Below are 26,832 nucleotides of genomic sequence, written 5' to 3'. Positions count from 1 at the left end.
AAAAGCTCTCAGCAAGGTGGGAGTAGAAGGATCATACCTCAACATAATAAAAGCCATATATGACAGGCCCACAGCCAACATCATACTCAATGGACAAAAACTAACACCATTTCCCCTAAGAACAGGAACAAGACAGGGATGCCCCCTCTCACCACTCCTGTTCAACATAGTACTGGAAGTGTTAGCCATTGCAATTCGGCAAGAAGAAGAAATAAAAGGCATCCAAATTGGAAAAGAGGAAGTAAAACTGTCCTTATTTGCAGACGACATGATAATATACATACAAAACCCTAGAGACTCCATCAAAAAGCTACTAGACTTAATACATGAATTTGGCAATGTAGCAGGATACAAAATTAACCCCAGGAAATCTGAGGCATTTCTATACACCAATAGTGAACTTTCAGAAAGAGAGATTATAAAAACAATCCCATTTACCATCGCACCAAAAAAAATTAAGCTACCTAGGAATAAACTTAACTAAAGAGGTAAAAGACCTCTACTCAGAAAATTACAGGACGTTGAAAAAAGAGATAGAGGAAGACATAAACAGATGGAAGAACATACCATGTTCATGGATTGGTAGAATCAACATCATTAAAATGTCCATACTACCCAAAGCAATCTATAAATTCAACGCACTTCCCATTAAAATACCAACGGCATACTTCAGAGATCTAGAACGAACTCTCCAAAAATTCATCGGGAATAAAAAAAGACCCCGAATAGCTGCAGCAATCCTGAGAAAGAACAAAGTAGGTGGATCTCAATACCAGATATTAAGCTGTATTACAAAGCCACTGTTCTCAAAACTGCCTGGTACTGGCACAAGAATAGGCATATAGATCAGTGGAATAGAATAGAGAGCCCAGAAATCGGCCCGAACCAATATGCTCAATTAATATTTGACAAAGGAGGCAAGAACATACAATGGAGCCAAGATAGTCTCTTCAATAAATGGTGTTGGGAAAATTGGACAGATATATGCAAGAAAATGAAACTAGACCACCAACTTACACCATACACAAAAATAAACTCAAAATGGATAAAGGACTTAAATGTACGACAGGAAACCATAAAAATTCTAGAAGAATCCAAAGGCAACAAAATCTCAGACATATGCCGAAGCAATTTCTTCACTGATACAGCTCCTAGGGCACTTGAAACTAAAGAGAAAATGAACAAATGGGACTACATCAAAATAAAAAGCTTCTGCACAGCAAAAGAAACCATCAACAAAACAACAAGAAAGCCCACTGCATGGGAGAATATATTTGCCAATGTCATATCTGATAAGGGCCTAATCTCCAAAATTTATAGGGAACTCATACAACTCAACAAAAGGAAGATAAACAATCCAATAAAAAAATGGGCAAAGGACCTCAATAGACACCTTTCAAAAGAGGACATTCAGAAAGCCAAGAGACATATGAAAACATGCTCAAAGTCACTAATCATCCGAGAGATGCAAATCAAAACAACAATGAGGTACCATCTCACACCTGTCAGACTGGCTATCATCAAATCAACAAACGACAAGTGCTGGAGAGGATGTGGAGAAAAAGGAACACTTGTGCACTGCTGGTGGGAATGCAGACTGGTGCAGCCACTATGGAAGACAGTATGGAGTTTCCTCAAAAAACTTCAAATGGAACTCCCATTTGACCCTGTGACCCCACTTCTAGGAATATATCCCAAGAAACCAGAAACACCAATCAGAAAGGATATATGCACCCCTATGTTCATAGCAGCACAATTCACCATAGCTAAGATCTGGAAACAGCCTAAGTGCCCATCAGTAGATGAGTGGATTAGAAAACTGTGGTACATCTACACTATGCTGCTCTAAAAAGGAAGGAACTCTTACCATTTGCAACGTCATGGATGGAACTGGAGAGCATTATGCTAAGTGAAATAAGCCAGTCAATGAAGGAAAAATACCACATGATCTCACTCATTCATGGATAATAGAGACCATTATAAACTTTTGAACAATAATAGATACAGAGGCAGAGCTGCCTCAAACTGATTGTCAAACTGCAGCGGGAAGGCCGGGGAGGGTTGGGGGGCAGGAGGTAGGGGGGTAAGAGATCAACTAAAGGACTTGTATGCATGCATATAAGCATAACCAGTGGACATAAGACATTGGGGGATAGGGGAGGCTAGGGGACTGTCTAGGGCGGGGGGATAAAATGGACACATATGTAATACCCTTTGTAATACTTTAAGCAATAAATTTAAAAAAAACAAAAACAAAAAAACTGGTGGGTGTGTAGGTGGGGAGGATCTGAGAAGAAACCCTGAGGTGGGGGGTTAAGGAGCTTCCATGAATGAACACTTGTGGTGTGGAATCGTGGTGGTTGAATTGCAATGCATGATTACTGCACTCTAACTGGAGTATGGACACTTTGTGAAACCTTGTGTAAATACACAACGAATTACACACAGGAACCCGTTTTAAATAATAGAATAAAAAAGTAATATTCTTACTAAAAAAATAATAATAATAAAAAAATAAATAAATAAAATAAAATAAAATTGAAACTCCAAGAAAAAAAAAAGAGTGGTTAAAAAAAAAATCATAAAATGACCTGGCCAGTTTGAGGTCCCTGAGGAAGACAGAGTTCTGCCTCTAGAATGCCTTTGGATTTGAAATGCAGCATCAACTCTTTCCTGGGTCTCCAGCCTATTTGAGAGTTGACTACAAATTTCAGATCTTCCTCCAGACTGCCATCATTGAAGCTGAGCCTAAAGGCAACATCAACCCTTCTCTGGGTTTCCAATCTGCTGGCCCTGCAAATTTTAAACTTTCCAGACCCCACAATCACATGAAACTATACACATGCCTAGAAACAGAAAAAGTAATTGAAACTAAAAGCTCAATCGATGACTTAAAAAGCAACTGGATCAGAAATATCTGAAGAGAATGTTAAGAACTTCTGCTTCCAGCAGTATCACCAACCAAATACTCTAAAGAACAGAGAAACCACATTTTTTATACATTGCTGGGCTTGCAGAAAATAAGGGAAATAGCCCCCTGCAAATAAATCTAGAGGAAAAGTTAGAGCAAGAAGCATTGAGCTATAAGCAAACAGTAAAGGCAGACAAATTATTTGCCCTGCAGACAAATAATATTAATGGTCTAAGTCAAGGGGTGAATAGACTTAGTCATGTGCCAGCAGCAACTGAACTCACTTCTATACCAAGGCAGGGATCCTCAAAATTAGTTATAATAGTCAGCTCTATAAAAAGTCATAGCTCTAGGAAGAAGCAAACACAATTCCTTCCAAAGAACAGTTTTCTCAACTTTAGCATGGATTTTTTCATAGATTATAATAAAACTAGAGGCCCGGTGCACAAAAATTTGTGCACTCGGGGGGGGGGGGGGAAGGGGGCCCCTCAGCCCGGCCTGTGCCCTCTTGCAGTCTGGGACCCCTCGGGAGATAACGACCTGCTGGCTTAGGCCCGTTCCCGGGTGGCAGAGGGCAGGCCCAATCCCTAGGTGCAGCCCCTGGTCGGGCCCAGAGCAGGGCGGATTGGGAGGTTGCGATCCCACCCTCAGTCACGCTCAGGGTAGGGCTGATTGAGGGGTTCAGGCACCACCCCTTGTCACACTCAAGGCAGGGTCGATGGGGAGGTTGTGGCGCCACCCCCTGTCACGCACAGAGCAGGGCCAATCCGGGGATTGGGGAGCTCCCCCCATCACACACAGAGCAGGGCGGATCAGGGGGTTGGGGCGCCACCCACTATCACCTACAGAACAGGGCCGATCAGGGGGATGGGGCGCCGCCACTCTTACACTCAGGGCAGGGCCGATGGGGAGGTTATGGCTCTACCCCGTCTCACACAGAGCAGGGCCCGTGGTGGGGGGAGCCTGGGGTGCTGCATCCTGTCACACACAGAGCAGGGCCGATCAGGGGGTTGGGGCGCCGCCCCCTGTCACACACAGAGCCGCAGGGCGATCAGGGGGTTGGGGAGCTCCCCCCTATCAGGCACAGAGCAGGTCTGATCAGGGGGTTGGGGTGCTTTCCCCTGTCACGAACAGAGCAGGGCGGATAGGGAGGTTGTGGCCCCGCCCCCTGTCACACACAGAGCTGCAGGGCAATCAGGGGGGTTTGTTCGCTGCCCCCTGTCACGCTGATCCCAGTGCCGGGAGGCTTCTCAGCTCTGCTGATCCTGGTGCTGGGAGGCCTCGCGGCTCCGCTGATCCCAGTGCTGGGAGGCATATTACCCTTTTACTATATAGGAAAGAGGCCTGGTGCATGGATGGGGCCGGCTGGTTTGCCCTGAAGGGTGTCCTGGATCAGGGTGGGGGTCCCCACTGGGGTGCCTGGCCAGCCTGGGTGAGGGGATGATGGCTGTTTGCAGCTGGTCACACACCCTTCAGGGTGGGGGTCCCCACTGGGGTGCCTGGCCAGTCTGGGTGAGGGCTGAGGGCTGTTTTCAGGCTGGCAGGTGACGGAAGCTCCCAACTGCTCCTTTTTTTCTTTTTTATTCTGGGCCAGCTTTAGCTCTGGCTCCAGCTCTGAGGCCTCTGCTGCTGAAACCAGGTATCTGGTTTGTTTGGGTTCTATAATCAAAACACTGTATCAACTCCAGCTCTGAGATCCCTGCGGGCTGAAAGCAGCTTTCTGGGGTTTTGTTTAGCTTCTATATTTGTAACAATGTTTCAAACTGCAAGCTCAGAGGCTGGCAAGGCAGGCGGGGAACGTTGGTTTCCTCCATCACTGAAGCAAGCAAGCCTCATGTTAGTTTCAAGCTGCCTGGCTGCCAGCTGGCAGTTAATTTGCATATCTTGCTGATTAGCCAATGGGAAGGGTAGCGGATGTACGCTAATTACCATGTTTCTCTTTTATTAGATAGGATATGTATGAGCTCATAATTAAAGATCATGAGTGAGGGTCAGCAGAAACAAAGTACAGATTTAGACTTCCAAGGGCTTTACTGGAATTGCCAAAAACAGACTATAAAATAGCTAGAGACAAAGTTCATAAAGAAATAAAAGATAAATTAACAAAATGAATAATCAACATAAAACTAGCAAAATTAACTAGGCATATTTGAAAATATGAAATGCAACAGAACTATTAGATATTAAAATGGTACTATTGACATTTAAAACAGTGGAATTATTAAACAGCAACTTAGAGCTAAAGGTAGAACTGGTGAACTGGAAAATACACCTGAAGTTACATGGAACACAGAATAGACAGATAAAAGAGAGGTTAAGAAATATTGAGGATAGAGTAAGAATGTCTAAAGTACACCAAATAAGTTTATGGGGGCGGGGGGAGAGAATAAGCAGAGAGAGAATGTAGAGAATAAAGGGGAGGCAATATTTGAAGAGAAAAATATCTGAAATTTTTCCAGAATGAATGAAAGACTTGAACAGTTATAACATGTACCAAGCAGAACAAATAAACATGAATACACATCTATGCATAATACATTAAAACTGTAGAAACTTAGGACAAAATGATGTCACAAGTAGTTAGATAGAAAAGGAAGATCATCTGCAAAGGAATAGAAATTAGACTGATGGCAGATAACTGCAATAATGGAAACCAAGAATCAGTATAAAAATATCATTGAAATGCTGAAAGAAAACATCTTGCATACTCTAGCTTTTAGGAACAAGAGTAAAATAAAGATAAATTCAGATAAAAATGAGTTTACCATAAACAAACGTCCCTATAGAAAATTCCAAACAATATATATTGGGGGTAAAATCTCAGAAGGAAGGTCAGAGATGAAAGAAGAATAGTGAATATATAGTTCATTAAGTACGTAGGTAACAATGACTGATAATAAATAATAATTTATAAAGTTAAAAAGCAAAAATTGAAGCATAGCCTATACATTTGAAGAAGGTTCCTAGGCCTTAAAGTACTCTATGTATCATTATTTGATGGAAAGGACTCAAGAGTAGAAATAATTCTAAAAATATTTATCAATTATTATACCATGGGTACAAACCAATCAGAATGGTCAATAAAATAAACAGTATGGCTATCCCAGCATGCAGTTGCTGAATATGAGCCTTAGCTGTGAACTAACTTTAGAATTTGTTAACTTGTGTAACCATGGTAGTATTCAAGGAAACCAATGAAATACTAGAAATAGATTGTATTGTATAACCCCTGAACTACTGAAGGGGAAAGGCGAAACAAGAAAAACAAACATTAAAATTTTAATCAGGGAAAGAAGGGGAAAGGAAAACATCAACATAAAGAAAAGAAAAGAAAAAAAAAACAGAAAAATCCAGAGTGAATAGATAGAGTAAGACTTATAGTAAAAACATATCAATAATGGCAGTATATAGACAAATTGTACCAGTTCAAATACAGATTTTCAGATTAGATTTAAAAAATACTAAAATCAGCTATATGTTGTATCTAAAATATAACAACATGAAAAGATGGAAAAGAGGTGAAAGAAACTGTAATCCCGTGTGATTGGCTAACCTGTGCCCCGACCCCAATTCATATGTTGAAGCCCTACTCATTAATGTATTTCAAGACAGGCCTTTAAAGAAGTAATTAAGGTTAAGTGAGTCATAAGGGTGGGGCCCTAACCCAATACTGGTGTCCCTATAAGAAGAGGCATGGGACATGTGTGTTTGGAGAAAAGGCCATGTAAGGGCAGTGCAAGAAAGCACCCTGTGCAAGCCAAGGAGAGAGGCCACAGGAGAAACTAAACTAATGACACCTTGATCTTGGACTTTTAGCTTCCAGAACTGTGAGAGAATAAATTGTTTTTTAAGCCACTCAGCCTGTGGTATTTGGTTATGGCAGCCCTAAGACATCAGACAGATATTAACCAAAAGAAAGCTGGTTTTATTAATAATATAGAGAAAATATACTTTGAGGCAAAAATATACTATCCTTAGGAATAGAGAAAGATGTCAAATAATGAGAAATGGTTCAATTCATAATTTAAATATATTACACACACATACAGAAAAATGGAAAAATCTGGAGGGAGAAATAGAAGAATCAATCACTATTGGGTACCGAGTTGAGCAAGCCAGCTGTGGAGGACATTTTGGAATTATTTGGGGGAAATTTGAATATGTTATGGGTTTTAAGTAAGATAAAAATACATAACTAAGGAAAAGAGATTACTGACTAAAATATTAGTAGGTTACGAAAGAGCTGTACATTTTAGCAAATGCATACATATGTAAACACACTCACAAACACACACCACACACAGATTTAAAAAGAAGTTCCAGAAAACTGTATACTAAAGTTTTCATGTTGGTACTCTGATGAGTATAATTATTTTCTTTTTTTGGCTTCTGTGTATTTTTAAGGACAAACAACGCAAAATGAGAGAACCCTGAAACATAAATACTAGAAGTAATATAGAGAAGAAGTCATTATATAACAAAAGAGGTTTCACAAATCAATGAAAAGAGTTCAAACAAGAGATGCTGAGTATGGGTAAGTTCAGAATAAAGCTCCCTATTATATAAAGTCACAAATTAAATTTTAGATGAATTTCAGAGTTAAATGAAATAAACCAGAAAAAATACAGATCAATATATACCTGATCATCAGATGGGTAGCAAACAAAGGCAGAAACACAATGGAATAACTTGCCAAATAAAAGAGCAGTGAAATTGGATATGCCAACCATTACCACGGATGGGGCAAAATTAATTATTAGGTGAAAATATTTTATAACTTAAAAAACAAATGCACTTAAAATTAATGAAAATCCATAGTCATCAGTAAGGTGGCTGATTACAAAATTACACAAAATCAACCCTATTTAGGAAAAAAATATTATAAAAATAAAAGAAGAAACACACACCCAGGATAGACTTTATACATGTGCTTAGATTTACTAAACGTTTATTTTATGCTAACAGTGTGTAGTTTTCATTTTCTCCATTTAGGTTCCACGTATCTCTTATTAAGCTTTATTCCCAAGTGTTTTATTTTTCTTTTCCCTTTGGTAAATGGAATATATCTTCAGTGAGCAGGAAAGATACAGATAGGTTCTTTTCCCAGCCAGCCATCCTCCTCCTGCCTATCTCCCCTAGCAGGAGGGTCATGGTTTGATAGTTTGTTTACTGCCAGCTCAAAAGGGCAGAAACCATACATTCCAGAGCTCAGATATCTGCCTCTGCTCAAGAAATGCTAGAAGCCAGCTCTAGTCTCTTGTTAAGGGAAGAAAAACCACAATTGGAGATTTAACAAAACATACACACACAAAAACAGTAACTCTTAGGGACAATGTAACCTAGGGAAGAAAGATGCACTTTTAGAAAATGGGGACAGGCCCTCTGGAACTAAAAACACAGTTTCAAATTTTAAAACTGAATCGAAAAAGAAAAAAAAAGTAAGAAGAGATAGCCACACCTGAGAACGCAATATTTTGTAGGTTTAAGTAGAACAATCTTATAACAAAAAGCAAGACAGGAGATCGGAAATGCTGAGAGAAAGGTATGAAACTTTGAAGACCAATTTAGGAGCGCTATCAGTTGACTAACAGGAGTTCCAGAAGGAGAAAAGGAAATCAGTAAGGTAAACAAATAACAAAAGAAAATTTCTAAACACATAAAGAAATGAATATTTACAAGAGGTGACATTGTTCTGCAACAAGACTTTTTCAGTGAAGGAAGTGACTTGTTGATTTACGTGATCGCACAAGCTCCCTGTGTTGCTGGAAAACGGAAACAAACAGTTTGCAGACTGGCTACTTTAAATAGCACTGCTTCATGGACATCAGTTGGTTTTGCCTAACTTCATCCAGTATCTCTTTTCATAATAGCACCTTGATTTTCTTTTGGGAGAGGCTTCCTTCCCCTATTTTAATCCTTGTGGTTGGGATAGGGCTCACCTCACTCCTCTCAGCTCACGGGGTGGGCAAATGACGCAAGTCTATGGAATCAGTGTCACGCTACGTTAGATCAAGAAAATCAATCTAAGCTTTTGTCAGAACTGCTGGCAATTCTAGCCTTCCTGGCACTAGAATTGAGTACTCAAATCCAGATGTATCTAAAATGATCCTAATTCCTGGAGTTATAAGCTACGTGAGTCAATAAATTTCATTTTTCCCCTTCTTGTGCAATAGTTCTCAGGCTTCAGGGTGCATCAATATTACCTGGAGAGTATGTTAAAAACAACAACAACAACAAAACAAAACAAAACAACAGACTGCTGGAATCCATACCCTGAGATGAGTCTGGAGGAAGCCTCAGAATTTTTCTTTCTAAAAAGATCCCAGGTGATGCTGGTTTTGTGACTACACTTGAGAATAAACTGCCTTAAGCCATTATGAATTGGTTCATATTGCTTATACCTGAAAGACTAGTGGCTCCTATAGCTCCAATTATGTGAAATAACCCTTGAAGCAAATTGAAAATAAAAATTTTAAGTTATCTAAGAAATAATGAAAATAATTAGAAATTCATACCAAACAATTAAGCCTTTCTTAAAATAATATCTATGGTCTGAAATCCTTATCTATACTAATAAAAGAATAATATGCTAATTAGACCAGACATCCTTCTGGACAAAGCCACAGTGGTGGGGCCAAGGCAGAGGCAGTTAGGGGCGATCAGGCCAGCAGGGGAGAGCAGTTAGGGGGATCAGGCCGGCAGGGGAGAGCAGTTAGGGGGATCAGGCCGACAGGGGAGAGCAGTTACGGGGATCAGGCAGGCAGACAGAGTGGTTAGGACAGGCAGGCAGGTGAGCAGTTAGAAGCCAGCCATCCCGGATTGCAAGAGGGATGTCCAACTGCCAGTTTATCTATACTAATAAAAGGGTAATATGCTAATTAGACTGGACTTCTTCTGGATGTCCTCAACAAAACCATAGTGGTGGGGGCTGAAGCAGAGGCAGTTAGGAGCCATCAGGCCAGCATGGGAGAGCAGTTATGGAGATCAGGCGGGCAGGGGAGAGTAGTTAGGGGGATCAGGCATGCAGGCAAAGTGGTTAGGGCAGGCGGGCAGGTGAGTGGTTAGGAGCTAGCTGTCCCAGTTTGCGAAAGGAATGTCTGACTGCCGGTTTGGCCCAATCCCGACCCTGCGGACATCCCCCGAGGGGTCCTGGATTGAAGAGGGTGCAGGCTGGGCTGAGGGACCCCTCCCCCACGCACGAATTTTGTGCACCGGGCCTCTAGTCTATATATATAAAAGCCTAAGCGACCAAACGACTGATCGCTATGATGCGCACTGACCACCAGGGACAGATGCTCAATGCACAGGATTGGGCTCCCTCCTGTCTGGATCAGGCCTGTGGGGATCAGCCCAAAACTGGCTATCTAACATCCACGGAGGGGTCCCGGATTGTGAGAGGGCACAGGCCAGATTGAGGGATCCCACCGGTGCACGAATCTGCGCATCAGGCCTCTAGTTATTTATCAAAATAAAGACTGATAATTAATTATTCAATTTAAAAATTTGATGGTACCTCTAAAGGCTAAGCAACATCTTTATTTTTAAAAAAAATATTTTTAATTGATTTCAGAGAGGAAGGGAGAGGGAGAAGGAGAGAGAATCTTTGACCAGCTGTCTCCTGCAGGCCCTGCACTGGGGATTGAGCCCACAACCCAGGCATGTGCCCTGACCAGGAATCGAACCAGGACCTCCTGGATCCTAGGTTGATGCTCAACCAATAAGTCAGATGATCACAAGTCCATTTTTTCCCTTTACAAAATATTTTCTAAATTTAAAATCTGTTGTCTGATTATATCCAAAGCACCTGCATTTAAAAACAGCCCTTCATTATATGAAAATACATGTTAATAATATCATTTTCTAGGGAAACTTGTTGATTATGAATCTGATTTTACAAAAATGAGGTCTGCTTTTATTAAATTACTACTTTGCATTGATAAGTGCAGATTGTAATTTATATATTATTATATATATTATAAATTATAATGTAAATAAGGCAATCCTATTTACACCAATAAAAAAATCTTTTTATGAGAATAATTCAAGTCCTAGTTCTTAATCTGTTTATTTTTAACCAAATTTTAAAATATTAAAATTCCAGTATAAATTTACAAGAATCACTACACAGGCTCTTCAGATTCATCAGAACAGAACTGACTTGTGCTTCTTAATTAATGAAGAATAAAAAAGGTTAGCCAGAGGATGCTAACAACTTTGTAATTCCTTGGATTATTACTTGGGCTTGGGGTACAGGACTCATATTTTAGCGGAGAGATTTAGCAGTATAAATATGGAAATTTTCTCTTGATTATTTTTCATTTTGATTAGCCCTTACTGTATTCACACAGGAACAGATTGGACATTACAGCAGATATAAACATGAGAATTTGTTTTTAGAGTTTTAAAGTGACACTCCAAACAGTGTCAGATGCTCATTAATATATATATATATATATATATATATATATATATATATATACTTAATGTTAAAGGATAAATTAATTTCCTTATTTGAAAGCAACTCAAAAATTTTAAATATTATCCAATTCTCATAATCCTTTGTATGGAAACCATCCAATAAATATTTGATCTCATTTTCACCAAGACCAGAGTCTAAAGGAAGAAAGCTATGTAAAGTTTCTTTTAAACATTCAATTTCTACTTGAAATATTAGAGTTTTTTTCTGAGTCTCTGCAGGCATTACTTTACTATTTATTATGCTTAGAATAAAACAGCAATCAGAAAATCAACCTAAAATTGTGATTATTTGCCACTTGGCTTCTGACTATTCCCATCAGGCACCTTGGGAGACCTAGGCATTGCCCAGTGAAGCTCGGCCCCACACAATGTCTTGCAGAGAGAGGGTGATGAGAATGGCACATTGTCTGCCGGTCTGAACAGAGGTCACAGCAGGGAGAGCATCTGCTAAGATAATGTGAATGAAGGAAACAACTATAATTGCCTCATTAGGAGATCTCTGGCCAAATAATCACAAGAAGAAAGGACTTAGAAAACCACCCTAAAATTAACTCTATAATAAGGTAAATGTGAGACAGAGTAAAAAATGTAGAAGAATTAAGGAGACTTGGGCATTCTATTGGTTTTACTATTTTCCTTAGTCACCTTATGGATGAATGGAAAGTTGGATGCAACAGTTCAGTTATTCAGCTCCAGGCCTTGCCAGTCATTAGTAGGAAGCAGAAGATGCAAATTCACAGCTGTCCAGGATACAAACAAATGTAAAATAAAGGGTGCTGGGGAATTGCTTACAAGGGACGGAAAACAGGAACTAAAAAGGGATATCTACTGGTCTATATTGTGGAATTACAATGAAAAGCATATAATCAAAGGCATGGGGAACAGTTTAAGAGGGAAAGAAGTAAAATCAAAAGAGCAAAGTATCAGAAAAACAAAAAAGAAAAAAGAACAAACTGTCCCTGCCTGATCAATTTACTTTGTTCTATTTTCTACCTCTAACTTTTGAAGCCATCCTTTCCTTAAAAGTCAACAGCATAGAATTACAACTAAATCCCGAGTCACCTGAAATTATCAGCTGATATAGGTGTATGTGTTTTATTCAACATTGTTGATAAATTAAAATTTCATACCAAAAGCTAAGGTAAATGTTTTCCTAATTTAAATTTAAGTACCCAAACTAGTCCCAAGACTGAAATGTATTGACACTGTGACAAATTATTTTTGCATTTCCTAATATTTTGAAGTTAAACTTTATTAACTTAATTCAAATTATACAGTCAAAACATATTATTATATAAATAGGTTCTTGAAGTGAATTATAATTACTAAATTTTTTTGATTCCAACAAACAAAGTAAAATTCGCTTGTTACACCCATAAGCCAGGTTTAAAATAAGCAAACTATTTGATGACTTTGATGTTTTGCACCCAAAATGTGCTGGCTAATTTTTCCATTCCATTTACCATTCCGGTCTTTAAACTGCCTTAATCTCCTGCCCTCAGATGTTGACCTTGTAAGAATAGGGGTCATAGGTCAGAATAGACAGACCTCAAAGGATCTGGGCTATCAATTCATGCCTGAGAGATTTCTCTTCCACAATAGGAACCTACGAAACAGCAAATTCCTAAATCTAATCACACAAGTATCAGGGTGAAACTGTTATTTATTGGAATTTATTGATTTACATTTTTAAATATCTCTAGGACTTAAAGAGCATTTTTCTTTTTCTTTTGGGAGCAGGTTCTCACATGAAATAAATATGAAAATAAAATAATCGAAAGAACTTTTCATGTAAAACAGATATCCTTAATATCATTGTATCATACACCTAAGTATAGATTTATTACTTTAAGGCATTCTATGTAGATTTTAAATATCCTGAATTCCTAGCCATAAAGAACCTGAGAAAAACCACAGAGATAATGTCTAAAAGTGGTTATCCTGCTGTAGAGGTGTGGGTGAGAGTGTGAGAGTGAGTGTGTGTGTGTGTGGGGGGGGGCGGGGGGGTTAGAGAAGGGTTACCACAGTTTTAAGCATACTTAAGGTAAATGAGGACATTCAAAGAATATTTTTAAATAAACAAATCAAAATATATAGTCCTTCAATAAAGAACAATATCTTATGGCTTCCAAATCTTTTTGCAAATTAAAAGAATTTGAAACACAAAATTATTGTCCTGTAAAAGTAATCATACATCTCCACTTTTATTTTTATAAAGGGCAAGTTAGCTCTTCTGAGCTAAGAATATATATATATATATATATATATATATATATATATATATATCACGTTCAAAGGCTGTTAAATCACGTTGTTTACCCATATCTTCAGAAAAAAATCACTTCTTCTGTCGTGGTAAACAACCTGCTTCCTTATTTATAATGGTCTGGCCCTCTAGCAACTTCAGCGTGAAATTATAGCTAATTTGCCTACAAACGTCAGGTGGTCATAATAATCTGGCCATTCAGTGTATATATGTAATGAGTTTCTGTTCATGTTCACCTTGGTCTTTCTGACCATAAACAGTAAATATAATATGTCATTCTCATATCATTTTAATAGTGGACTAAAAGGAATGCTACATTTCATAATCAATTTTAAGTCTAAAGGAAAAGCATCTTAAAAATGCTAAATGAACAAGACTTTCTAATATGATCAAATGAAACTTATTTCCTATACTTTTAAGCCAAAAACATTACTACTAAACTATATAACAATTACCCTTCTTTCTAAAAAAAAAAAAAAACACATTAAAATTCCAACTCATGTAGAAAATGAAAAAGCTTACTCATGTGCTAATGCAGTGATGCAAATAAAATATTGCCTGAAATGGAATGAAAGCAGTAGAACAACATTCAAGTCAAGATTGTTGAAAAGAAACTTGCATTATAAACAGCACTTCTTGGACTATTTGGGTCAAAAGATGTGGAAGGTTAAAAAGAACAAAGAAGAGAGTCACTACCCAAGAAAAAAATTAGAATAAAAAAGGAGGTAAAAAACAGCAACACCTTAAACAATTAAAAAATATGAAGCTATATGTATATGCCCAATATATACATCTCCCATGTATGCATGCACTTCAACTGATTTTAAAAATTATATGTGTTTCTATTCTTTAATTATTAAGAATTAAAATAATTTAACCTACATAGAAAGATTTCCAAATGAGTTATTTTAGTATACATGCTGTTTATAAATATAACATATTTGTTAATATAAACTGAAATTTTATTATATAAAATATTTAATTATATGTTATAGGCTGACATGATTATTTCATGTAAATACTAAACATCAACAGTGCCAAACACATAAATAATCATTCTTCCCCCATAATTTCTTCCTGTTAAAAAATACTTCTTTTTCTCATAGTAAATTGTGGTTTATTAAAGAATAAAATCATAGTGTAGGCCAGTTTGTGAGAAGAAATACAGAGTTTAAAAATATTTTTTCGCCAAAACCGGTTTGGCTCAATGGATAGAGCATCGGCCTGCGGACTGAAAGGTCCCAGGTTCGATTCCGGTCAAGGGCATGTACCTGAGTTGCGGGCACCTCCCCAGTGGGAGATGTGCTGGAGACAGCTGATTGATGTTTCTCTCTCATTGATGTTTCTAACTCTCTATCTCTCTCCCTTCCTCTCTGTAAAAAGTCAATAAAAATATATTTAAAAAAAATATATTTTTTCTTTACAACCTTCATTCTACTATAAAGAGAGCTTTGTAAGGGTTAGTCAATCTCTACTCTTTGTTAATGAGCATAAGAAAAACTAAACAGCAAAAATAAATCTAAAATTATTTCATTTGAAACTTTTAAGAAAACATTTTAAATGTGGAGGATGTAAAATAAAACAAGATAATACTGCTGCTGGGTAACTGGACACTAGTAACTGAACACTAAATTAAGAACAATTTTAAGATAGAATGAAAAAATAACCCCACTTACTTTTGTAACTAGTCTACTCAAATTTAAGGCAAAAATCTTTAAAACTATTTTGTTTCTTGCCACAAAGACATAAATCTTCACAAAATGTGTTTTTATCATATACGTATTAGAATTGAATATATGTATTAGAATTGAACAAATTATATATATAACAAATTTGATATATATAATATAGATTAGAACTGAACAAGTCAGTTCTTTTAAGTGGTGAAACCAAATTTTGAATTTGTTAAATGTTTTAATTGCCTGTAATAAAAACTTTAAGATTTAATATTTTAACCTGAAACGACAGAAAGTAGATTAAACTTTCTAATTTAAAAACATTTCAAGAGAAAAGGTATTTTTTCAATAGATAGCACTTGAACAATTCATATTATTCATATTAAAAAAAAACACCTCCACCTAACCCAAACACCTTATATGCAAAAGTATATTCTAGAAAGATTATAAATGTAAATGTAAAACTATAAAGCTACAAGAAGAAAACATGGGTGAAGAATCTCTGTGATCTAGGGTTAAGCAAAGATTTCTTAAGTAAGACATCACATAAACATAACATAAAAGACTGATAAATGTCTTTATCAAAATTTAAAACTTTTCCTCTGTGAGAGATGTTTAAGAGATTGGAAAGACAACCCACAAATTTAGAAAAAAAGATTTTCAAACCATATGTCTGAGAAAGAACTTTTATTTACAATTATATAAAGAGCTCTCAAAATGCAATAATAAGAACACACACAATCCAGTAATAGGCAAAAGGTATAAACCAAAGCAAATAAAAGGATGACACAAAAACAAAAAAGAAGCTCAATACCAATAGCCGTTAGGGAAATGAAAATTAAATCCATGATGACATATCTACCTACTAGAATAGTTAAAATAAAAAATACTGTCAATACCAAATGCTGGCAAAGATGCAGAGCAGTTGGAACTCTCATACATTGTTGGTGGGGCTTCAAAACAGTATAATCACTCTGGAAAAAATGTTGGCAGCTTCTTATAAAATTAAATATATAGCTATGACCATATTATCCATCAATCCTACTCTGAGATAAATGAAAAACTTATGTTTCTTGAACAGTGGTACCCAAATGTTTATAGCGACTCTATTTATGATTGCCAAACTGGAAATGCCCCAATACTAATTCACACTGTGGGAAGCTATGTAGGTGCTAATAATTGACATGAAATATTCCGTGACATATAGTTAAGTAAAAAACAAATGCAAGTTTCAAAAAATTGCATAATAATGTAATTCCCATTTCAGTTTGTATTTGAAGTGATTTTTCCCCTTAACTTCTTTTTTTAATATTATTTGAATTTTCTATATATATGAGTTATCCATTAAAAACAGACAAAACAATTAGGTATATTTCCATTTGAAAAAACAGGTGAGGTGCTGGGATGTACAGACAGGCATTTCTTTCTGTTGAAAACTCCAACCTCATTTGTGGTCTAAGAACAGCCTAATGGAAATGGTGGCAGGGGACCGACTAATCAGTGCGCAATGCTGAGCGCTCAGTTCAGTATACTCTGCAGGTAGCTCAAACTGCAAGAGAGCCCATATTACTGAAAAATTCCATTCAGCTACATAGTGGTGGCATGTTATTTTTACTAGACTATATGAAGTCCAATAATATAAAAATATAAATAAATTTTCAAGTCTTTCCTAAATACAATAAACTCACAAACTAACAACTTAAAATGATGACCTACCTATCTCCCTTTGGTCTTCTTTTTTGTAGTGTCTTCCCTTTGGGTCTTCTTTCACTTCCTAAACAGGGGATCCCACCAGGTCCTGTTACCCGTATTGATTCAAGGCCTTTGGAAGATTTTTTAAATGTGAATTCCACTGGTTCTCCTTCTTTTAGGCTTCTAAATCCTTCCATGAATAATTTGCTCTGTAAAGAGCAGAGGAGGGAGGGGAAGAGAAAGAGATATCATGATTATCAATGCTTTATAAATTATCTCTATAATTCTAAGATTAACATAGCAAAATATTCTTTGTTACTCATTACTAAGTATAAAGTCTTTTTTTGTTTAAGTTCAGTGACGGTTATATGCCATTTTAAAGTTTCCTGTTGCAAGGCTGGCAGTGAGAGAATAAACTAATACCATTTTTTAAAGGCAATTTGGCAATACTTACAAAAATTTAAATGTGTATATTCTTTGACCCAGTAATTCCACTTCAAGGACTCTCCTACAGATATACTCACACAAAGGTTGAAAAAAAAAAAAAGACCTATATCAAAATTTACCACAGCACTGTCTGGTAAGAAAATAACTACCCTAATGTCCATCATTGGTAAATTGATTAAATAAATTACAGTAGAGCTATAGAATGTAGTGTCATTAAGCCATTTAAAGAAGATCTGCATGTATTAATGTAGGAAGATAAACATGCAACACTGTTGATTTAAAAAATTAAGGTTAAATAAGAGTGTGTTTACCATCTATGTCAAGAAGTCTTTAAAAGTTACATGTTACATGTTTATGTATGTACTAGTAGAGGTGGAATCTGGAACAACAAAGTCATCTTCCAGTCCTTTTCTGGGAAAGTGGGGAAGCTTTTCAATAATATACATGATTGTACTGTGTGAACTTTTCATAACTTAAAAGGAAATACATTTTTATAGCATGAAAGACAGTTGATTTTAAAAAAAAAAAAAAAAAAAAGGAGGAAAAGTTTTCTGATTACAAAAGTATAACCTTGATTACAAATGTGAACTGGCTCTTTGGATCTTACTCTTTTTGTCAAAGTAAATGTGCCAATCCAAAATATACTAAAAAAAGTTTGAAAATCATTAGTTTATTTCTTCAAACCCCTTGTGTATATTTTACAGATCTAATTTGGAATATCATGTAGTCTTAAAAGATTTTTTTCTGAATTTAGGGGCAAAAGGGTGCAAAATGAAATATGGTAGAAGACGTTGGTTCAAGTCCAGCTCTTTGGGTAAACAAGTGTGCAGCCATCAATGAGTCATTTTATCTCTTTTATATGTATCTGTAAATTTAAGGGATTTGAGTTTCCCCATATGTGTTCTGAGGAACAGTGGTTCCAAAACAGACTCCATGAAGAAAGGAGTTTGTGGTCAAATAAGGAGTTTGTGAAACACTATACAATATATTGTTTCCCCTTAGTAATCGTACTAAAGTTTCTGAGATGCCCTCCCCTCTCCCCCACACCGAAATAAAAACCTTATCTAACTGTGTTTAACCTAGCAATTTCCCCACATAATTGATGCCAGAGCCCTTGCTTTATAAGTGCAGATGACTAGCTCACTTAGGGAAACACTGAACCAGAAAATCTCTACCCCTCGCAAGTCCATGATTCAAAAGGCAGTTCAATAATTACAAATAACCAAATGGATATATGGAACAAACAGAAACAATACTTCAAAGTTCAATGCTAAAGGAGTGTATTCATTGTGAAAGTAATATGATACATGAAAACAGGGTTTTCAACTGTTTTTAGGTCACCTGACACTGCGAAACCCTTCGTGGGGAAGTCTGCAACTGGCAGCACCTTTTCTGCTGTCGGATGCGATGTAGAAATCAGAAAAACGAAACAAAATACAACTGCCTATACCCTTTAAAATAAAAACAATTATTATTTTTAAAGCTTTTTTAACAATCCCAATCTCGTTTCCCCTAAGTTTTCCCTCATGAATTATAAAGAGTTCTTTTGCTTTTATCCCCTTGCTTACTCCTCACTCAAGAAAGTACAAATTATTAAATCAGACGAAGTGGAGTATAGATGAACTACTGCAATGAAGAGAATGGACACAGGTTGTTCATATGTTTTGTTTCTACAGTAAAAATTCCATCACTTATTTATTTACTTCTCATTTCTAGTGTCCATGGGCACTATCACCAATTTGATTTGATTTCACTTTCCATTATTACAATTTTTGACAGGTATCATTTATAAGTAAACTTATAATTGATCATTTAGATTGGGCCTTCCAAATCTAAACTTCCATCTCTTATGGATCACTAAGTTCTGTACATTATTCATGATATTATGAAAGAATAGTTCTTTAAATTCTATCATATACTCAACCTTCTGTAAATTACTGCATAAGGCAATTTAGATTTATAATACTTCACACAAAAATAAGAACATCCCTAAGAAACTACAATGGCATTGCAAGGAAAAGATGATTCACATAGAATAGTCTATCTTTGCTATTATATAAAAAATTGCTACTACATAAATGGGAAAGATTTGTTGAAAGAGGGGGAGGAATTAGTTCATTGCTTCACAAAAATCAACTTCTCTCCTTGACTTGATAATTCTTTTTAAAAGTGCCTCCATTTTTCTAGTTATACTAGTTTCAATCCTTAGTTTTACCCAAACTATTTATTGAAACATGTACCATTCTATCTTCATAATTTCTTTCATCTGCCCCAACCATTTCATTGGGTTTCTAATGCCCTACTTCAGGTCCTAACTATCTCCTTCTTGGAAAAGTGTTACAGTTTCTTCATTAACATTTCAAGTCTCCCTATTCTAGTGTCTTCCACATCAGCATATTCTCTGAATTAATCTTACCCTGTTAGTTTCCTGTCTCAAAAATCTACACTACATCTCGTTAAGTTGTAGGTGAGACCATTCATAGTATAAGGCAAATAATGTGAGGTCTTTCTCTAAAGAGACTGAAGGAAATATCAGGGCAACTGGTGAAATATTGGATCTGACACACAAACCCCTATTCATTCTAACAATTAGGAGGCCACTGGTGCAAGAGCCAGCTCCCTACCCATTCAACCTTAAATCATCCCTATCCCTCATTCTTACTTCTCATTCATACATCTGAAGGGTCAACCAAGAATCACAAAACATGCAGCATAATGAAGAAAGGTCAAGATAAATGAGAGAACAAAAGAAAATTTATATACCATCCAATTAGTATCTCCACAGATATGAGACAATATGACATCAATAAAACAAGAACAAAAACAACTAGAGAATTAGAAAAATACTCCCGAAAAGTTAAAAATGATGGTTGAAATTAAATGGATGGAAGTAAAAGGTTAGAAAATCTCTTAGGACATTGATAAACAGACCCCCCCCCACCCCCCGCAATGAAATATATGATAGCCCAGCTGGCATGGCTCAGTGGCGAGCATAGACCTGTGAACCAGGAGGCCATGGTTCAATTCCTGGTCACAGCACATGCCCGGGTTGTGGGCTTGACCCCCAGTGTGGGGAGTGCACAGGCAGCTAAGCAATGATTCCTCTCATCGTTGATGTTTTTTTTTCTCTCTCTCTCTCCTCCCTTTCTCTCTGAAATCAATAAAAATATATTTAATATATATACATACATATATATGTATATATGATAGAAAAAACACAAAGTACAGAAGAAATATAAAAAATCCACAAATATCCAACTTGAACCAGTGTTCCTGGAAAAAAGAATACAGAAGATGGAGGAAGAGAAATTATATAATAAATATCATAAGAGAACATCCCAGAGCTCATGGGAATACCAAGGAGAAGCCTATACTGGGAGGAAGGCAGTATGGAAGCTTTTCCAGGAGGTACAATTTTGAGTGCAAGAAGAGAGTGTGAGATTTTAATGGAGATTGAAAGTAGTAATCCATACTAAGCTGATGGCTTAACCATATGCTTGTGAAGCAGAATAGCTAATACATGTTTGGGGACATAATGTAAGTAGCTTAACTGTATGTATTACTGTGAAGGGAGTAAGCAAAAATGAGGCTGAAAATTGCAAATTAGAGAGCCAGACGATGGATATTGTTGATGGACATCATAGTTTTATTCTAACATAAAGATCTAATGATACTTTTTTATTTTTAGAAGTAGTAATATCAAATCTGTTTTTAAATATATAGTTTCTTTGGCAATAACGTGTGTATGTGTGGAGAGGAATGTATGTGGGCATACCTGTGACAAGGTAACTGTCATAGTCTTAGCAAGAGAGTATTACAACACCACTAAAAAAATGAAAGGAGGAATTGGTTTTGCAAAACACTTCAGGAGTCATATTGGTCACTTGCTATAAATTATTACCTGCCCCATGTAACAACTTATTGTTAAAATGGATAGTGATGTAAAAATAACACAAACATCTTTGCAAGACTGTGCCAAGTGCTTTGTCACAGAAAGGATCACTTAACACAGTCAGCTGGAAAACAGCACTCTAACAATCAAAATTTCGCTTCCCCCCCCGCCCCACTACTTCTTGAACAAATTAAAACCTTGATAGATGACTTTCTCTAACTATAATAACAATAAATTTAAGTGTTTCTTTCCATTATTAGTAAGTATATTGAAAATATAATTAAAAGTTAAATTGGCCAAAACCGGTTTGGCTCAGTGGATAGAGCGTCGGCCTGCGGACTGAAGGGTCCCAGGTTCGATTCCGGTCAAGGGCATGTGCCTGGGTTGCGGGCATATCCCCAGTAGGAGATGTGCAGGAGGCAGCTGATCGATGTTTCTCATCGATGTTTCTAACTCTCTATCTCTCTACCTTCTCTGTAAAAAATCAATAAAATATATTTAAAAAATAAATAAATAAATAAATAAATAAAAGTTAAATTGTATTGAAATTTCAGTCCAATAGAGCTGGGTGATACAGGTATGCTAGAAAAAATATATTTTGGGAGTAGTAGGTAATTTTAGTAGGCAGAAAAACCAATGCAAATTCATTTGATTTTTTATTGTTTTTATTGCAAAGACTAATTTTTTCTAAAAAAGTCAGTTAAAAATATACAACTAATGAAGGGCCATTAATTATTACACAGTAAATAATATGCAGTAGTAGAGATATCACACAATATGCATGAGTAATGACCAACACTCTTAAGGACTGTATGCTTTTAACCTGCATGCCAAGATACTCCAGGAATCATTAAGCCCAAAGCACACACACAATAGAAAGATCACTGGACTACATGTCAGACCTGGGATCCAGCCTTGTCTGCACAATTAATGTGTTGTACAAGCATGGAAAATTGCTTACCATTGAGTGAGTCACCCTTTCTTCTTTTTGTTACAGAACACAGAACTTCATCCTTTGTTATAACACTTTTAAGAAGAAATTCTATGACTTCACCCTGTCTATGTGGACATAGATGGGAATAAATGAGTAACTTCTTTGCCAATGCTAAAATGAAGGGGATTTCTCTCTGCACATTTTTAATATTTCCCAATTTACTGAAGAGAAGTGAGATTTTAGTTCTTATTTAATATAAATCCTTAAAGAAAATGGAAGCTTAAAGAAAATGGAAGCTTAAAGAAATGTGGTGGCGTCGTAGAAGTCAATGTTTATCAAATTTTACTTAAATAGCTAAAATCCAGTTTAACCCTCATGAAATCACTAAATTTCACATAAAAGGATAGAAAAGAATAAGATTTTTTTTTAGCTTTCTTGAAATTTTTTCCTTGAAATTAAAAGGAAGCCTTAAATAAACCCCTCCCTGTGGCCTGTACTTCAAAACTGGGGAGGACACACTAAAAGGGGCAAAAGTAGTGGAATGGCATTAAAAAAGGCATAATGGAAAGCACAATATTTAAAGCTGGATTTGAATGGCTGGGTTTGAATCCTGATCCCACTACAGAAAACCTAAACTGAATTATCATAGACATGTTTCAAAAACCCTGAACCCCAGTTTCCTTATCTATCATCTGGGGATGATATCTTCTAAGAGTAGAAAATATCAAAGTACAGTTACTATTAGATTCCAAATAATTAATGTAAAATGCAAAGAACAGTGTCTACACTGAATGAGCAGTTACTACTATTTTTATAAGTATCTATTCTGCTCCTCTACCTGCTGACACAAGTATGGGAGAGGTAGGGGAAACCAACAGGTATCAAGAACCTATTCAGGCCTGGCTGGTGTGGCTGGGTGGTTGCCTTGATCTCCACCACCCTGATTCTCTCCCTCTGTCTCAAATATATATTGAGCATCCTGCTACGTTTCAAGGATGGATTTAGGCATGGAGATGTATATAAAAAATTATGACATTTCTTTTCATGAGGTTTATAGCCTTATAAGAAAATAAATACATTATAATGCAATATAAGTTTTATATGCCATGTATAATGGAACACTGGAAAAAAAAAGTACCTGTATTTGCTCTAGAATATCATAAAAGGCTTTGAAGATGAGAAATTGTTTAAACTGAAACCCAAGATAGACAGAAAGGGGTAGAGAGTAGTGTAGCTGGATCAAATGAAATAACAGTGAAAGCATTCAGCACAGTGCCTGTTTAATAAATAGGTTCTTTAAAAAGGTTTTTTTTTTAGCCCTAACCGGTTTGGCTCAGTGGATAGAGCATCAGACTGTGGACTGGAAGGTCCCAGGTTCGATTCCGGTCAAGGGCATGTATCTTGGTTGCGGGCACATCCCCAGTAGGGGTTGTGCAGGAGGCAACTGATCAATGTTTCTAACTCTCTATTTCTCTCCCTCCCTCTCTGTAAAAAATCAATAAAAAATAAAAAAGGGTTTTTTAAAAAAAATGTTTTTATTGATTTTAGAGAGGAAGGGAGTGGGAGAGATAGAAACATCAATGATAAGAGAGAATCATGGGTAGGCTGCCTCCTGCACACCCATCACTGGGGATCCAGCCCACAACCCAGGCATTGCCCTGACCGAGAATCGAAGCATGACCTCCTAGTTCACGGGTCGATGCTGAACCACACTGGATGGGGAGGACAAAAGATCTTAAAAAACTCTTATCAAGCCCTGGGTGGTGTGGCTCAGTTGGTTGGGCATCATCCTGTACACTGAAAGGTTGCTGGTTCAATTCTGGGTCAGAGCACATGCCAGGGCTACAGGCTCTTGTTGAGGTACTCCTTGTGGAAAATGCAACTGTCCCAACATACATGAGCTTCAAATAATAAAATTTAGCAAAGTGTTGATATGGTTGCTCTCAAGAGACAATGTCATTTTCAAATATAAAATGAAAATAAAGCTATTAATTTATTTTTAGTGTAAACTGACTTAGACATTTGGAAAAAATTTTTATCATTTAAAATAACCTACTAAATTGATTATGAGGGACAAACAGGTATTGATAAGGGAAAGGCTTATTGATTTAGTAATGTGGCACTACAATGTTACTAGGCTTATGAAATGTTAGTAGTAACATTTTTAAAAGTTTGAACATAAAACTTTGAACTAAAATTTTATAAATAGAACTAAAATAAAATAAATAGAAATAAAATTTTATCTGACATAAAGGTCCTGACATATTTTTCAAATGATAACATAAAGTAATATGATTTAAAAACTTTAAAATATACATTTTTTTTTCAACCAAGAAAGAACACTTAAATCAGCTGAATAATCTGGTAATTTAAGATACTGAAATTGTACATTTATAATTCAAGGTACAAACGATAAATGTTGTCAGCAATTCAACACAATAAAAAATGTCCTACAATTCTTTTAAGCTTCTGAATCAGTGCTCTTTTCTTTCTTTCTTTTTTTAAAGAAACTGTTATTGAGGAAAATAGCTCCCATATTTTATGAAATAATATCTTTATTTTCACTACATTTATTGAACATAGTAATTTTCAACAAGTTGTCAAGGGTGAGGAGCAGTTCTTAAATCATAAAGCCAGAGAAGTTGAAGCTGGAAGGGAGCTTAGACATCTCACTCTTGGAAGACACATATACTGTAAAATTCATTAAGATAGCAAGAGCATAACAAGATTATGCTCTTGTGTGGCTCAGCTGGTTAGAGCATCATCCTCTACATTGAAGGGTTTCAGGTTCAATTCCAGGTTAGAGCACATAACCGGTCTACTGCTGGTTTGAATCTGGTACGGGTGCATACAGGAGGCAACTGATCTCTCTCTATCTCTCTCTCTCTCTCTCTCTCCCTCTTCTCCCTCCCTTGAAAAATCAATAAAATAAATAAATAAACAAATAAATCAATAAAATAAAAATTAAAAAAGAAATTACCAAACCTGCATACATGGAATACCATTGTGGTAGCCATTACAGCTGTTACACATATTCTAGTTACCCTCTTCAGGGCAAATGGCAAGTAGTACTTCACTGCTGTATTTTAAATTAGGCATGAACACATGACTTGCTTTCGTCATGCAATGTGGGTGGAAGTGTCTTGGGTACTTTGGGTAGAAGCTTTAAGCGCTAGTGCACAATCTGCCTTATTCTCCTTTCCTTCTCAGCAATCATGGAAGAATGTTGCATGATGAAGTTTCAGTTAGACTGAGTCCTGAAGTGAGGTCATGAGTAGAAGGCTCTGCAGACCACACATGTAGTGTGAGAGAGACAGAACTTTCATTGTGTAGCCACTGAAAACCTGAAACTGTTAGCAAACATAACCTAGACTGACCTGAGTATTACAGAAATAGGAATCTAGAACGGAGTTGTAGCCATAGCAGAAGCCTAAAATATTTGGCATTAAGGTTGGTGAGTGAGAGGAAAGAATTATACTGACGGCAATCCATGCATGTGGTATCAAAGCATTTGTAAAACTGTCACATAACAAAATGGCCTGGTCGCTCTTAAAAATGGACAGCTAATCATCACCAGACATTTCACTGTGAAAGGAAGGAAGCCAAAGAAGCAAACAAAAAAAAAAGCCTGGAGGAAACAAGACAATGTTGGGAAAAGAAATCTTAAAAATTTACAGTTAACATCCTTAAACAGAGAAGATTACATTGCATCCATAAAACATACTCCTGGGCAGTGGTTTAGTGGTTCCTACAGCTAACTGATCTGTCTTAAAATAACTGTGAATAAGGGCAGGGTTCTCTTATCAGCTACATCAACACCTCTTTCTCTTTGGATTACCTCTTCCACTCAAAACTACAGGTCTTTTATAATAGTTGTATCTAAGGAAATAAAAATACCCGAAGTTTACTATTATAACAATAGATATCTAAATTTTTTTAAACCTACAATTTAGAGATGAAGAAATTAAATCCCAGATTAACTATGAAAAATTAAATGCCCAAAGTCCTATAACTAGTTAATGGCAAAGCTGGGACAAGATCACGTTTCCTGTCTTCAAAGTTAATGTTCTTTTTCAGTACCTACAAAATACTGTTTCCCACAAGCCCAACTTTATAGTATTTTACAGTTTAACACAGGAAATCTCTATTACTGATTAACTTGAATGATTGATTACCAGTAGAATGTGATGCAGTGACAGAAATGTTCTGTATTTGTGCTGTCCAAGATGGTAGCTACTAACAGGCCACATGTGGCTACTGATCACCTGAAATACTGTTAGTGCAACGGGAGAACCAAATATTTTATTAGTTTAAGTTTAAATAGTCACACCGGCTAGTGACTACGATTTTGGACAGCGCAGTCTTGGAGTTATGCCCTAAAGATCTGAAAGGTACTTTGCAAAGGAGGTTTGAAAACGATCACATTTATATATTGCTCAGTCCTACTAATGCAAGAGAATTAACATAGGTAATAACTATGAGATATATTACTTTGAAATGTTTATATTAGCTACATGACTACCTGACCACCTTCAT

The 26,832-nt window shown here is 36.5% G+C and overlaps 1 protein-coding gene across 1 annotated transcript in view; it reads right to left on the bottom strand.

Annotated features, from left to right (window-relative positions):
• Positions 1-26,832, bottom strand: part of LIN28B (lin-28 homolog B) — a gene marked incomplete at its 3' end in the record, with an annotated part of 96,031 nt that overhangs the window by 23,019 nt on the left and 46,180 nt on the right. Inside the window, exon 4 of the mRNA XM_081094714.1 lies at positions 17,048-17,232. Coding sequence (XP_080950840.1) covers positions 17,048-17,232 — 185 coding nt within the window. The remainder of the gene's footprint in view (positions 1-17,047; positions 17,233-26,832) is intronic.

This window comes from Myotis nattereri, assembly GCF_964212035.1.
Source record: "Myotis nattereri genome assembly, chromosome: 6".
Taxonomy (NCBI): domain Eukaryota; kingdom Metazoa; phylum Chordata; class Mammalia; order Chiroptera; family Vespertilionidae; genus Myotis; species Myotis nattereri.
The sequence above is the reverse complement of the archived record's forward strand: the minus strand, read 5'-3'. Positions and strand labels throughout refer to the sequence as shown.